At 29.4% G+C, this 16,105-nt stretch overlaps 2 protein-coding genes across 2 annotated transcripts; both read left to right on the top strand.

Moving 5' to 3' along the window:
- Positions 1-5,965: 5,965 nt before the first annotated feature.
- On the top strand, positions 5,966-10,586 carry LOC145076567 (uncharacterized). The gene is made up of 10 exons (XM_079022396.1): positions 5,966-6,101; positions 6,385-6,462; positions 6,637-6,740; positions 6,827-6,832; positions 7,506-7,633; positions 8,015-8,108; positions 8,151-8,394; positions 9,054-9,083; positions 9,327-10,271; positions 10,405-10,586. The coding sequence occupies exons 1-10, from the start codon at positions 5,966-5,968 to the stop codon at positions 10,584-10,586; spliced, it is 1,947 nt and encodes a 648-aa protein (XP_078878522.1).
- LOC145076566 (uncharacterized) lies at positions 10,583-11,080 on the top strand. The gene is made up of 2 exons (XM_079022395.1): positions 10,583-10,679; positions 10,749-11,080. The coding sequence occupies exons 1-2, from the start codon at positions 10,583-10,585 to the stop codon at positions 11,078-11,080; spliced, it is 429 nt and encodes a 142-aa protein (XP_078878521.1).
- The last annotated feature ends 5,025 nt before the right edge of the window (positions 11,081-16,105 follow it).

The following is a 16,105-nucleotide window of genomic DNA, read 5'->3' as shown; positions in this document are numbered from 1 at the left end:
TTAAAACTAGACTTAAAATTTGGCTTAATACTATTTTTCAAACTCATATTTTTTTCATAAGCTCTTATTGTATTTTCTGTGCAACTCGACGTTGACGCTCTAGTAATTTCAAAGCATCTTTCATCATTAGTTTCCACTCACAATTTTTTTCTTTTTGTCCGCAATTTGCAACATTCTTTGGATGTGCTCATTCAATTCCATGAGTACCTCTCCCTTCTCCGCACCCGAAGAACATTTGAAACCCTTGAGTTTTCTCTTCGCTTTATCTTTTTCTATAGGACGAATCAGCCTTGGAATATCATATGGTTCGTCATCGTTAAGGTCTATTCTAAAATGTGCATTCGAAGATTGACTATGGGGGTTTTCGAATGTTTTGCTTCTTTGTGAACTAGTTGTAAAGGCTAAGGGAATATAAATAGCAACTGTAACAAGAAGATCACAAAAATTGAATTGCCAAACCTCCTTTTGACGTTTATTGAAGAAACATAACCCGAAAACTTCAATTCTAATCTCTGTCTACATAAATTTGATATCTATATATACCAAAGTAAAACAAATGAGTATATAATTAGGATTCCTAGACAATTAGACTTTCCTTATATCTGTTCCTTATAACCCAAGGAAGTAAGGAGTACTTGGACAACACCCCAAGACTTGTGATCTGGACCAAGCACGCATAACTTGCCACATTGGACTCAGATATTCACCAAAAATCACCCCTGAATCTCTAAGTCAAGGGTAATTCTTGCACGCCAAGCAACGCTCATCTCTGCAAACAACCTTCTCATCTCTGCGAACCTTATTCGAGCTAAGGCATTCGTAAGTGGATCTTCTCGTTGCTTAACTCCCGAAACATGTTCAACAATCACTTGCTCGTTTTCCACTTGCTCTTGAATAAAATGGAATCGAGTGTGAATGTGTTTGCTTCTTCTATGAAAGATAGGATTCTTTGACAGTGCTATTGCTGATTTGTTCTCTATGCGAATCAGCACCTTTTGTTTCTTCATTCCTTTCAGCTCAGCTAAGAACTCCTTTAACGAATCTGCCTGACACGCAGCTGTAGTAGTTGCCATGAACTCAGTTTCACACGAGGACAAAGCTACTGTATCTTGCTTATGGGACACCAAGTAATAGGTGAGTCACTGAGGTAGAAAACATGTCCTGTTGTAATTCTACCATCATCAACATCTACATTGTGACTACTATCACTGTAACCTATCAAGCTCATATTTTTACTTTTTATATATTATCCTAGAAGATGGAGTGCCACACAAGTAACGAAGAATTTGATTAATGACACGTGCAATAGATTCTCTTAGACTTTACAACTAACTATTCCAATCGAATACGCTAAATCTAGACGAGTGTATAAGAGATATCATAAGCAACCCACTATTTTTCGATAATGGGTAGCTTCAAATTCTGGTTCATCTTCAGCTTTAGACAATTTTAATCCTAACACCATCGGACATTAAGTTGCATTACACTCTTGCATGACTGCCTATTTTAGAATCTTCATAGCATACACGATTGTTTTCTTGCAATACTTCAGTTACTAAGTAGCAAGTTAGCTCATCAAGGTCTGACATTTCAAACTATAACACCATTAGTCTCTTGAATTGGTTTATAAACTCTAGACTTGTTCCCGTCATGAAAAAATCATCTACATAAACCGCCACTATTATGTATTCTCCATTTGAAACCTTTCTATAAACCAAATTTTCTTGCATGCATCTTTGGAAACCCGTATTTTTCAACGTGTTATTAAGCTTCAAATTCAATGCTCTCGGAGATTGTTGAAGACCGTCTAATACTTTTGCCAATTTGTAGACTTTTGTTTCTTCACCTTGCTTCACAAAACCTTTTGGTTGGCACACATACACTTCTTTTTTTAAATCTCCATATAAAAATGTTTTTTTTACATATAAGTGATGAATTTTCCATCTGTTCCCGGCCGCAAGAGCAATCAATAGTATTATTGTCTTGAGTCAAGCTAATGACGCGAATACTTCATCAAAATCAATGTCTTGCTCTTGCACATAGCCTTTAGCCACTAGATGCACTTTGTACCTTGTAATTGATCCATTCGTATTTCCTTTAATTTTATATAACCATCTTAACCCAATAGGCTTAGAATCTTTAGATGGAGGAACTAATTTCCAACTATTGTTCTTCTCGATAGAGTCAATTTCGACCTTCATTGCATCGAGCCAATTTTTGTTCACTTTGGCTTCCTTAAAATTATTTGGTTCTTCATTGAATGGCAAGATTAAGCTCATAGTAATTTTATATTATTAGCAACACTGAAGTTCGAGTGGACCACTGAAGTGGGAAAAAACTTGGATTGATGTTTTGATCATCAACAAGTTGCGATGGGCTGCTATCATCATGAGAAGTGTCATTGGTTAGGTCGGTTTGTGCCAGATCAGTGAACTATTCTGTTTCTGTTGCAGTTGGACTCAAACCACCATTGTCTTAGGTTGCTTGACCATTACTCCACAAGACCGTAAATGTACCCGATCCATTTCCATCTTGATTTTCGGGTTCATTACTCCATTCCAATGTCTTATTTTCATCACAAATTGAATGTGAACTAATATAATTTTATTTTCCCACTGATTATATAACCGAAATCCTCCCGAATGGGGTTCCTTTCCAAAATATACCAATGGTCATGAACTATCATCAAGCCTATTTAAATGTTTTGAGACTACTCTTACATATGCAACAAAACAAAATACTTTCAAGTCTTCAATGATTGTTTTTTTACCACAAAACTTCTTGAATGGTGTAGCACCTATCAATTCTCGAGTAGGTGTACGATTTATGATGATCGTTGCACGTCGTATTGCTTCACCCCAAAAATGGTTTAAAATATCTTTCGCTTTCATTAGGCATCGTGTCATCCCGAGTAGAGTCCAATTTCTTCATTTGACTATACCGTTTTGTTGAGGTGCATAAGGGGCCATCACATATGTGAAGTTCCTTCTTCGTCACAAAAATGGTTAAACTCAGTTGATGTGAATTCTCCACCTCTATCCATATGGAAAGTCTTGATCTCTTTACTGGTCCGTTCTTCAATTGATGTCTTGAATCTTTTATTAATTTCGGATGCATTTCTTTTGTGCTTCAAAAGAAAAGACCGCATATACCTTGAATAGTCATCAATATAAGCTAAATTATAAATATTACCCGCTTGGGTGGGGGGATTAACCATTCCACAAATACCTCAATGCACCATCTCGAGAATATTTGTAGCTCTAAACTTGGCTTTCTTTGTATACGACTACTTTGTTTGTTTTCCAACCATGCAAGATTCACAAAGTTGGTCTTGATTTTGGATTGTCGGTACCCATTTAGCTAGCTTGTTCATCAATTTTACCACACCAAAATTAATGTGTCCAGGTCATGTGTGCCATAACCAAGCTTCCTCATTAAACTTGGCTTGTAAGCAATGTTGTTTTCCAACTTTTAACTTTATTTTGTATAGTCGGTTTACACTTCTCGGGACTTTCATAAGCAATCTCCCTTCTCCATCTCGAATGGTTAGAAGATCACCTCGCATCCGAATATCACAATCGACTATTGTAGATTTCCGGAGGCTAATAACATTGCTATGGAGTGATGGGATATAATAAATGTCTTTCATTAAATTTTGCTCACCGGTTTTCCCTTCGAACATAATTGACCCTTTTCCTTTAATGCTAACAAATGACCCATCTCCAAATCTCACTCTACCTATTATGCTTTTATTTAATTCACAAAAATATGAGTAGTTGTTGGTCATGTGGATGCTCGCACCATTATCTAAGTACCAACAACCGTCTTCATCGACATTTACTTCAAATTTTAGAGGGATGTATTTGCCTTCGTTCAAGAACACCGTTTCTTGAATTGTATTCATCATAAAGAATGTCCCTTCTTCATGATTTTTATCTCTGTCGTGTGTCTGATTAAGGTTAACCTCATGATTTTTGATTCGGTCTTGCCATCTTGCAGGAAAGTGACCATACTTGTCACACGGGTAACATTAAATATTTGAGGGATCCCTTTGCTTCCTTTTTCCCTTTTAATATTGATCTTCACGTTTTTTAGTGGATTCTGAATAATTGTGAGCTTGTGTGTTACCTCTGATGGGTTTTGAGCATTCTAACACTCGTATGGTGTACATGCAACCATAGAAACCTTGGATCTATGTTTTCTCTAATATACATGCAAATTTGATTTTTCCAAGGTTCTCATCCTAACTAGCATGTTATGGGGAACTTGCAATATAAAAAATAGTAGAATTACATACCTTTGTGTGTTGCTTGGATTCCTTAAGACTTTGTGAGCCTACCACCCAAATGCGACGCCTCAAATGTTTCACACAACACCACAACACTTGGAATAACTTGAGAGAAGAACACTTTGATCACAAAATCAGCTAACCCTCACTCTTATAGTCTTAGTTCCCATTTTGCTCCATATGAGGTTCATTATATAGTGTGTCACATGTAGGGTAAACCCTAATGTGCATGGCTTTTCATTTCCCCCATGATCCATGGGTTTGTAAACTCAATGGAACATCCATGGAGCACCCAATGGGTCCTAGCCCAATCTAGTGAATCATGGTCATTAAGCCCACTATATAAGAATGAAAGATTTACATAATCAATCCTCATATATTTAATTAGTCTCTTTTGATCACAAAATTAATTCCAAATTATTTATTGATCAATACTAATTAAACAATACAATTTCATATTAATATATTAGAATATATTAACAAGTCATAAGTGTCCTTATTCTCATTTTGTCTATCAAAATTTTGAGATGCCATGCAACCCAAATGGACCATGCCAAGCCGGGTCAAGTACATACCAAATATAGTTATGGACTTAGACACCTTATCCATTAGTCTCCCACTTGGATAAATCTAATTATTATAGTTACATGTATGACTTCGGGAACTGACCAGCAATCGTAGCTCTTTTAAAGTCTCACGAAACTGAGATGATGTTGATGCGCCATTTAAGATAAGTGATTATATAATCCTCTGTTCTAGATATCAGCCTGACAAATACATGGAACAATGTCATACTTATTGTCCAGCAGTGTGTTTTCCGATTTCCGATTTGTTTGATATAGAACTAAACTGAACACATCAGTTTGGTTCTGACCGGGCCCGACACATAGGTCAAAACCAAATCATCAAGGGGCCCATATATCGCTTTAAATCCTCCAAGGACTAAAAGGAACAGATAAACTTCGAGTCATATGCTTGTACTAACTACTTGTTGAATCATGCACAAAGCACGTTTTATAGCATCAAGTTACTGATGTGTTTTCATGCAATCATTGCACAACCAACTCATAATCAACAACTCATATCTCTAGGTTTGCTATTTGACAAGGGTGCTCGTCCATTTTGATGATCGGTAGAAAAAACATAACTTGTTAGTCATGTAGTTAATGTAATGTAAAAGAATATTATAAGTATAATAGTAATAAAAGTATGCATACCATTTGACATATTTAATAGGGTGTCATATAATTGATATTTGAAGGGGATTGGAAGCTTGAACAATGATATTGAAGAGGTTTATCAGAGTTGGTGTTTTCCTTTTGACATTTCAAATATGTGAATTCGTTTGGAGAGTTTAAATGTTGACCATGATTGAAGACATTAGCTGCATAGAATAATAAATATTGTTAATAAAAAAATGATACAAATGTAAAATGCTTATAATATTTAACAAATCATATAGTAACGACAAAAAATATAAAAAATGTTTAGAAAGCAGTCATGTTTCAATATTTTACCGACTAACATTATATCATAAAACAAATGGCAATTATATATCAAATATTATAATAATATTAGTTTATATGTTATTTTGCTTTAATTTAATCATACTCCTTACTGCCTATGATATCCCTTTATAAATTAATTGTTGTTATATGTTCAGATTTCAAATATATCATGAAGTCGTTTAATTCTAAAAAGAGTAGAAAATTAAATAGTTTTTATTTAGATAATAGAAATAACATTAATTTGTCTATTTCATCAAGCCGAGAAAATTCAACCGCTACAAATGTAATTGATTCAACTTACAATGGTATGTTTTTTCTTTAATTTTTTTTTAATATTTTTGTAACAGATTTTTAAACCTCTAAATAAATATTTTAATAACATAAAAATATCACATAAATTATTTTCATATTATATAAAAATACAAAGTTTTATATATTCTATATATCAATACATACACACACACACACACACACATATATATATATATATATATATATATATATTTTGTTAAATTTAAATTTAAATTTTCAAAATATATTGTTAAATTTATGTTTTATTCTAACAATAATTTGTATTAACATAATAAGAAAAAGCAAATCAATTGTCTACTTCATCTACCACGGAAGATTCATCATGTGCAACATTTGTTAAAATCGGGTACAAAGGTACAATTCTTTCTTCACTATTATTATTATTATTATTATTATTATTATTATTATTATTATGAAAAAAATAATTTTAAACAAAATTTAATCATTTATTATTTTCACTGTTATATCAAACACAGTTATTTACACTCATATACAATTTATATCATATATTTTTTATTCGTTATACAGGAATAAATGATAACATGTACTACTTGCAAGCAAGAGAGAAAAGACGACAGAGAAAATTATATTTGGATAATAAGAGATCGAAGAAAAATAATACAAAATCCAGTGTTTAAAATCGATGTGCACCACACTTCTTAACAAACACGAATAATTGTAATTTTCTTATTTTTTTTTTTTAATTTTCACTCTATAGAATCTTGTATAGAAAATTCATGCATTATAATATAAATTTATAGTTCTAATTTTATTTTATAATACATGTCTTCAATTTTTATAACATTTTGTTATTTACAAATGAATCAAAAAACGTTGTTTGTGAAAAAAAATGCACGTTCCTATAAATCACGTGGAAACCAAAATACACCCCTATAATCTTCTTCTTCATATATAAATGTTAGAACTGCGTTATCTAACATTTCAAATGGTAATAATATTGTTTTTCAAAATTTTCTTTTCAACCAATTTCTAATATATTTATATATTCTCACTATTTTTTATTTTTCAGCTAATATTAGTTTCAATAACTACACAACTTCAACGTTACAAAATAAAATACATTACTTTGGACTTTGTAATGGTATGACATCGACAAATGCATCTAAAATAACTGTTTCTTCATCGTCAATCAAGTTAAATTCAGGATGTCATAAATTAAAAAGGAATTTGGATAATTTATCTCCTATTCCATTTTTTGACTTGACAGCAGATGTAAAAAATATGCATGAAGTCATCACTCAAAACCAATTAATTGGTATTTCCAAAGGTAATCCATATATATACACCCATTTTCTTTTTCTATTATAACTCAAATACTTTATTATATATATTTATGAAATTCAATATTTTATTTATACAACTTTATTTTATTACAGAATATTTGGATCATGGTGATCAAATTGTTGTATGTCAAACATGTCATGCAAAATTATAGAAAAATGAATCCATTAAAGGAAAAGAAAGAGGGAACACAAATTATTCCTTATGTTGTGGTTATGGCAAGGTTCAACTTCCATACGCACCACCAGCTTATGAAAGAATGTTTCGAGGAACGGATTCTAAAATCAAAACCTTTATGAAAAACATTCGACGTTACAATTCAATGTTTTCTTTTACGTCGATGGGTGGTAAAATTGATTCTTCAATCAATAGAGGAAATGCTCCATACATTTTCCGACTTGGGGGTCAAAATTATCATAGTATTGGAAGCCTTTTACCCCCAAATGGATCGCAACCAAAATTCTCTCAATTATACATATATGATACCGACAATGAAAATTCAAATAGACAGATTTGTTTTGGGTATATTTTCAATCTTCTGATTCATATTTAATTTGAATATTTATTTTTGTACTAATTTTATGTTTATTTTCAATTTTTATAGTGGCGAAAAGCATCAGACTACATCAATTGATAATGATATTGTTGAAGATTTGAAGGTGATGTTAGATTCAAATTTGGTTGGCTCTTATAGGATGGTAAGAGATACTTTTAAAAAATATCCTCATGTTGATATGAAGTTAAGAATCATCGGTAGAAGGGATCGAGATGGAAGGACATATAACCTACTGACTGCTTCTGAGGTTGCCGCTTTAATTATAGGTGACATTTTTTATTCAATTGATAATAAAGATATCGTTGTTGAAACTAGGTCGGGATTTCTACAACGTATAAGTGAATTGCATCCTTCTTACCTTCCTCTCCAATATCCGCTACTATTTCCATATGGGGATGATGGTTACAGTGTTGATATTCTTCATAGAGGTATTACATCTACAACAGACAGCAAGCGCGCAAAATGTACAATGAGATAATTTTTTGCTTTTAGAATTCAAGACATGGATCATTCGTTCTCACTGATTCTTAATTCAAAAAGGTAGTTTCAACAATTTTTGGTAGTTGCTTATACGATGATTGAAAGTGAGAGATTGTATTACATACGTAGTCAACAACATGTTCTTAGATGTGATTCTTATGAGAATTTACGTAACTAAAAAGCTCAAGGAACTACAAATATCTCCAACGTTGGCCAACGTGTGATATTACCTTCCTCTTTTACTGGTGGTGCGCGCTATATGTTGCAGAACTATTTGGATGCCATGTCATTATGTAAATGGTTTGGATATCTTGATTTCTTCATAACCTTTATGTGTAATACCAAATGGCCAGAGGTTAAAAGGTTTCTTAAGGATACTTCACTTCAAGCAGAAGATAAACCTGATATATTATGTAGGTTGTTAAGATCAAGCTTGATGCATTTATTATAGACTTAAGGGAGAATCATATTTTCAGCATAGTTCAAGTAGGTATTTGAAATTATGTTCATTCATAATTGATAAAACCTTATGCAAATTATTATATATTTTTTATATTATTTCATTACGATATAATAATATTTGATTTTTGTACAAAATATTATGCAGTTGTTTATACTATCGAATTTCAAAAACAAGGTTTGCCCCATAGTCATATATGTCTTTTTATGCATTCTGACTACAAGCTACCCATTGTTGAATTTATCGATCCGATAATTTCTGCAGAGATACCAAACATACATGAAGATCCATAATTGTATTCTCTTGTGAATGAGTTCATGATACAAGGTCCATGTGGCGCTGAAAATATCAATTGTCCATGTACGGTCGACAAAAAGTGCTCAAAAAACTTTCCAAAGCAATTCTATAATCATACCTCAGTTGATCAGAATGGTTTTCCATTGTATAGAAGAAGAAACGATGGTCATTTTGTTGAAAAATCTGGTGTGAAGTTGGATAATAGAAATGTTGTCCCTTACAACAAATATCTATTGAAAAGATACCAAGCACATATTAATGTTGAATGGTGTAATTGGGGTTCTTCTATAAAGTATTTATTCAAATACATAAACAAGGGACCTGATAGAGCTACAATTCGCATTGTACGAAGCAACAATGAGAGTAATACTAATGATTTGGTCGATGAAATAAATGATTACTACGACTGTAGATATGTATCTACATGTGAAGCATCATGGCGAATTTTTCAATATGATGTTCATTACAGGTATACTTCTGTGGTTAGACTGCCTTTTCATCTTCCTGTTCAACAACAAATTATATATGGTGAAGACGATGATATCGATGATGTTCTCGACAAACCTTCTGTTGCTTCTTCAAAGTTCACAGCTTGGATGGAATGTAATGCAGTTAATGTTGATGCATGGAAACTTACGTATGTTGAATTTACTACAAAGTTTGTTTGGCAATGTGGTGATAGGATTTGGAAACCACGTAAAGTAGGAAAGTGCATTGGTAGTATTCATTCGGTTTCACCTAATTTACGTGAAGCTTATTTTTTAAGGATTTTGTTAAATAAGGGAAAAGGTTCGAAATCATTTGAAGAAATTTGCACAGTAAATGGTGAAGAATATTCTTCTTTTAGAGATGTTTGTTATGCTCTTGGTCTTTTAGATGATGACAAAGAATACATCGATGCACTCAAAGAAGCGAGTCATTCTGGATCTGGTTCTTACCTACGATTTTTATTTGCTACATTGTTTATGTGTAACAGTATGTCTAAACCGGAGGTTGTTTGGGAAAACACCTGGGAATATTTGGCGGATGGAATTCTTTATCACCAACGACAGAGATTCAACTCTCCAGGTATTCAAGTATTTTTTTATTATTATTTATTAAATGGGCAATTATTTATTTTTAAATATACATTAATTAATATTTTAATTATAATAAAAATATTATTATTAATATTTAAATTAATTTGCTCTTTGTCCTCCAGACTTATCGCTCAATGAAGATCAAATTAAGAATTTAACTTTGTTCGAGATAAAGCAAGTTTTACTTCGAAACAACTTGAGTTTAAAAAATTTCAAATTCATGCCTATCCTGGATGTTGATTACGTTTCTTCTTCAAACAATCGACTCATCACAGAAGAGCTAGATTACGACATTCCAATATGAAGAATGAGTTTGATCGTATGTTTCTTGCATTGAAAAATGAGCAACGTCACATTTTTCAAGATATCATGACTGCGTTTAAAGAAAATAAAGGAGGTGTCTTCTTTGTTTATGGATATGGTGGAACTAGTAAGACTTTTTTTTTATAGAAGACAATATTTGCAGCTATTAGAAAAGATGGTCATATTGTTTTAAATGTTGATTCAAGTGGGATTGCTTTATTATTATTGCCCGGAGGTAGAACAGCACACTCTCGATTTATTATTCCATTTGAACTAACAGAGGATTATGTTTGTAAAATAAATCAAAGTAGTGACCTTGGTAGCTTATTGAGAAAAACCTCATTGATAATTTTGGATGAAGCTCCTATGGTCCATAAGCATGCATTTGAAGCTTTAGATCGAAGTTTGAAAGATGTATTCAAGTCTGAAAATTCTACCAACTCAGATATTCCGTTTGGAGGAAAAGGTATTGTTTTTGGAGGTGATTTCAGATAGATTCTACCTGTTATTCCAGGGGGGAAGTAGACAAAACATTGTTAATGCTTCTTTAAGTTCTTCATATTTATGGCAACACATAAAGATCCATAAATTAACAAAAAACATGAGACTAACTTTTGGAAGCGATCAATCTGATATAGAAAAAATCAGAGATTTTGCAAAATGGCCGTTGGAGATAGGAGAAGGTAAACTTGGAGGTATCAACGATGGAGAAACGGTTATTGATATTCCAGATGATATTCTCATTAATGATCCTCATGATCCTATAGGTTCATTAATCGACTTCGTATACCCTTCAATTTTGGAAAAGTACAACAATACAAGCTATTTTCAAGAAAAGAGCAATACTTGCTCCAAAAAATGAAGTGGTTCAAGAAATAAATGATCGTTTGCTATTGAAGTTTCCAGGAGATGAAGTTGAATACTTAAGTTCAGATAGTATATGCCAATATAAATTTGTCCACGATGAGTTTGATGCAAATTTATATTCACCTGATGTTTTAAATGGTCTAAAAGTATCGGGTTAACCAAACCAAAAGTTAGTTTTAAAAATTGGTGTTCTCGTTATGTTGCTCAGAAATATTGACCAGAAAAATGGATTGTGTAATGGGACAAGACTCCAGGTGATATCATTGGGCAAACGTATTATTGAGGCACGTATCATATCTGAAACTAATATTGGAAACCGCACTTTTATTCCAAGAATGTCTTTAACTCCATCGGAAAAGAAAATCCCCTTCAAATTCCGAAGAAGTCAGTTTCCATTGGCTGTATGTTTTGCAATAACCATTAATAAAAGTCAGGGACAGTCATTATCAAAGGTTGGTTTGTTTCTCAAACATCCCGTCTTTTCACATGGTCAATTGTATGTTGCTTTATCTAGAGTTCAAAGCAGAGACGGATTAAAATTGTTAATTTTAGACAATGATGGTCATGTCACAAATAAAACTTCCAATGTCGTTTATAAGGAAGTTTTTGAGAATTTATAAACATTGTTTCTCTACCATCTTTATTGTATTTGATGTATGTATTCATGTTAATTACAATATCATTATTCTTCATTATTTCTAAAATTTCATATCTTTCATTATTTACTATCAAAAATATAATTATTTTTTAATTTTTAAACCGTTGAATTCCACGGGTTTAGACCTAATATATATATATATATATATATATATATATATATATATATATATATAGGGTTAGGTTATTTTGTTTTTACTATCTATTGTGTGCCCGTATACCTGATTCTGGACCAATCATTTTAGTTATTTTAAAAAAATAATTAATGCATATTACATGTTGAAGATATAATAGGTATTAATTACATCTTCAGCATTTAATATGCATTAATTACTTTCTTAAAATAACTAAAATGATTGGTCCAGAATCAATCATACGGGCACACAATAGATAGTGAAAACATTTGAACCTAACTCTCTCTCTCTCTCTCTCTCTCTCTCTCTATATATATATATATATATATATATATATATATATATATATATATATCTTTGACCTTTTTTAAATCGTGAATATTGTTACCGAATATAAATATTATACAATACAACATTAATGATTCCTAATATTAGCTGATTTTGAAATCGAAATGACAATTAATTAATATTACCCGTTATCATATCCTAAATAAAGGAGAATATTATGCCTAATTTAGATTAATAATAAATCGTTTGAATTTATTATATTTACGTATTTTGAATTTTGAGTTAATCAATTTAGTCAATTAGTCAATTTAATAATAAATTGTTTAAATTTTAAATGTATATATATTTTTGACCTTTTTAAATTCGTGAATATTGTTACTGCAAATGAGGTATATATATATATATATATATATATATATATATATATATATATATATATATATATATATATATATATATATATATATATATATATATATATATATATATATAAATTTGATGTGTATATTGAGTATTGTACAGTTGTTTACATTGTTTTATTGCAAATTTGACCCATTTTATGTTTATATAGAGTGAATGTTAGAATTACATTACAACTATCTTAACTAAATGAATAGTTGTTATGCAGGGATTGCATAATTTTTGAAGGGAAAATAAAGGTGGCGTGACTGTTGTATGTGATTGGTTGAAATTACATTTATTTATTAAGTCGTATTCTAATAGTTAGGTAATAGGTATTGCAATTAGGTAATAGGTATTTGAATTTAAACTTGAGCTGATGTGTGGTTTTGGGTAACAAGGAGGAGGTAATTAGTGGCAATTTAATTAATCAGAATAACCAATAGTGACAAGTGTCAAGTAGTTAAGTAGAAGTTTTAAATGATTGACATGGTGCAGATTAGCTATTCTTTAATTAAGTATAATATATATATATATATATATATATATATATATATATATATATATATATATATATATATATATATATATATATATATATATAGAAAAGTTCAATAAATAACCATAATTATGGGTTCTTCAAGGAACCAATTTTTTTTTTCAATTTCTAGAGCTTATTCTTTATCGAAAAAAAAATCTAAAAATATCTAAATTCATATATTAACATTGTGAATGTGAAAAATATTTTCCGGATTCACCGTGTGAATCCGGATTCACGTTGTGAATTTTCGAAGATTTATATTGTGAATTTGACGTAAAAAAATCGAATTTTATATCATTGGAAAAATGATAAAAAGTTATGAATTTCTGTATTTTTAGTTTTTTTTTTTGATAAAAAAATAAATTCTAAAAGTTGAAAAAGAGATTGATTCATTGGTTCCTTGGTTAATTATAGTTCTCTATTGAACCTCACCATATATATATATATATATATATATATATATATATATATATATTAACATTATTTTAGTTCATAAATAATATATGTATATTTCTGTTAGTAAAACGATATATTATACTTTTGGTTTCATTAACTTTTCATTGATTTTCTTATTTTTTTTTTTTAGAATTATAATCGTTTAAATTAGTGATTGTAAATGAGTCAGAGAGTTTATAGTTGATATGTAACTATGTGTGTTATATATAATATTTTATATCTATATATTTAAAAACAATGATTTTATGTTGTTGTATTAAGCATTTGATGGTTGTTTGATTTATAGATTATTTTTGGAAATAACATTATTTTATAAGAAAAATGATATAAAAATTGTGAGATTATTGTCAAGTTAGTAGTTTAAACTTTAAAATTTATATTTTACTTTTTATATAAATACAACATAAATTAAATGATTTTTTATAATATCATTTAACAAAAGTGAAACATGATTATCAATAAATAATAAAGACTATTAAAAATAGTAGAAAAATTTATAAAACATCTACGACAATACATTTGTATAGATAATTTATTTATTAATAGTAATACATTTTATTTTATTTTATATTTTAAGTTTTGAGATCATATTTGTAATATGTTTATTTTGTATTATTAATGTAGGATTGTGTACATATAAAGGAATTTAAACGAAGATTTTTTTTCTATTTTTTTTTTCTTTAAATAAAACCAAAATATACTAAAAACTAACAAAATTCCGATGCAACTTGCATGTTAATGAAATAAAGATGAAATTGATTACATTTTAATAACACTAATCTTGATAGTATATACTACATAATAAGATATTTAATATTCATATTTTGTTTTCATACCAACATTTATAAATATTGTAAAACTAGGGGGGTGTATTAGATTTGGAGGATTGGTGCGTTTTCAGGTGCGGTTTCGCCACTGTGACAAGGGAACACCGACCCCTGGGTGCGGTTTGAACCACAGTGTGGTAGAATATTGTCGCACTTTATTTTTTCTCTTTTTCCCTTGAAATCCTTCAATTATTATAAAATAGGTGTGAAACTCATGTATTACATGAGTTTATTTAATAAAAAAATTAAATATGAAAATTTAACAATTTGAAAAGTTTGAATTTATAAGAAAATGAAAAAAATTTTGAGTTATTAAAATTAATGAAACTTTAATGTAATGAATACATTACATATATAAAATTTTTCTAATAAATACCTTATATATATATATATATATATATATATATATATATATATATATATATATATATATATATATATGTGGAATTTTAATTTAATAAAATGAAAATACATAAAAATGGAAAGTGAAAAATAGAATATTCAAAATTCTAGAAAATATCACGTGTACAAATGAAGGAAAAGATGACGTATGACAAAAAGTTTTTTATTTATTATGGAGAATTTCGAATATATATATATATATATATATATATATATATATATATATATATATATATATATATATATATATGGGTTCAGGTTCATTTGAGACCATGCTAATTTTGTAAGACCGTGATACCAAATCTAAAAATAATTTTAAAATGCAAAATCAAGGAAAAATCCAATTTTTTTTTTTAATTATTATTTTCGGAACTTTGTTTAATTAAAAAAAATTACCATTTTTTTTTAAAAATACGTGAAATATTCTAATACAATATTACACTGTATATATTGTAATATGATTTTTAGAATGTTTAGAATATTCAACTAGAGTTGCCAGATATGTAGAATATTCCAAATAGTCTATTAAAATATGTAAAAAATGTATTTTTTGTATTTATTTTTTATGTTTTTTGGTATTTTTTTTATTTTTTTTGGAAAATATATATTCCGAAAATAATATTGAAAAAAAATTCGAAAACTTTCAATTATTTTGCATTTTAAAAATAACTTTGTTTTATCTAATAAATGAGTGGTTAGGATAACATCTCACGGTCTCACAAAATTAGGCCGTCTCACATATATATATATATATATATATATATATATATATATATATATATATATATATATATATATATATATATATATATATATATATATATATATATATATATTGGGTGTGTGAAAAAACTATACTTATGTGGTAAAAAATAATATCACATGTATGTAAGAATTAAAGGAGTACGGTTTCCATTACACCAATCTTTCCGACTTTAGTCGGTAAACA

The sequence above is a fragment of the Lactuca serriola genome, chromosome 9 (assembly GCF_051521515.1).
Source record: "Lactuca serriola cultivar US96UC23 chromosome 9, Lser_US96UC23_V15, whole genome shotgun sequence".
In the NCBI taxonomy this organism is placed as follows: Eukaryota; Viridiplantae; Streptophyta; class Magnoliopsida; order Asterales; family Asteraceae; genus Lactuca; species Lactuca serriola.
The sequence above is the reverse complement of the archived record's forward strand: the minus strand, read 5'-3'. Positions and strand labels throughout refer to the sequence as shown.

Bases quoted from the DNA above. Each gene is read 5' to 3' on its own strand.
- LOC145076567 (XM_079022396.1), top strand. From the start codon at position 5,966: ATGAAGTCGTTTAATTCTAAAAAGAGTAGAAAATTAAATAGTTTTTAT. The intron at 8,109-8,150 runs GTAAGAGATACT...GTTGATATGAAG, and splicing joins TGGTTGGCTCTTATAGGATG to TTAAGAATCATCGGTAGAAG. The intron at 9,084-9,326 runs GTTTGCCCCATA...ATCATACCTCAG, and splicing joins TATCGAATTTCAAAAACAAG to TTGATCAGAATGGTTTTCCA.
- LOC145076566 (XM_079022395.1), top strand. From the start codon at position 10,583: ATGAAGAATGAGTTTGATCGTATGTTTCTTGCATTGAAAAATGAGCAA. The intron at 10,680-10,748 runs GTGTCTTCTTTG...CAATATTTGCAG, and splicing joins GTTTAAAGAAAATAAAGGAG to CTATTAGAAAAGATGGTCAT.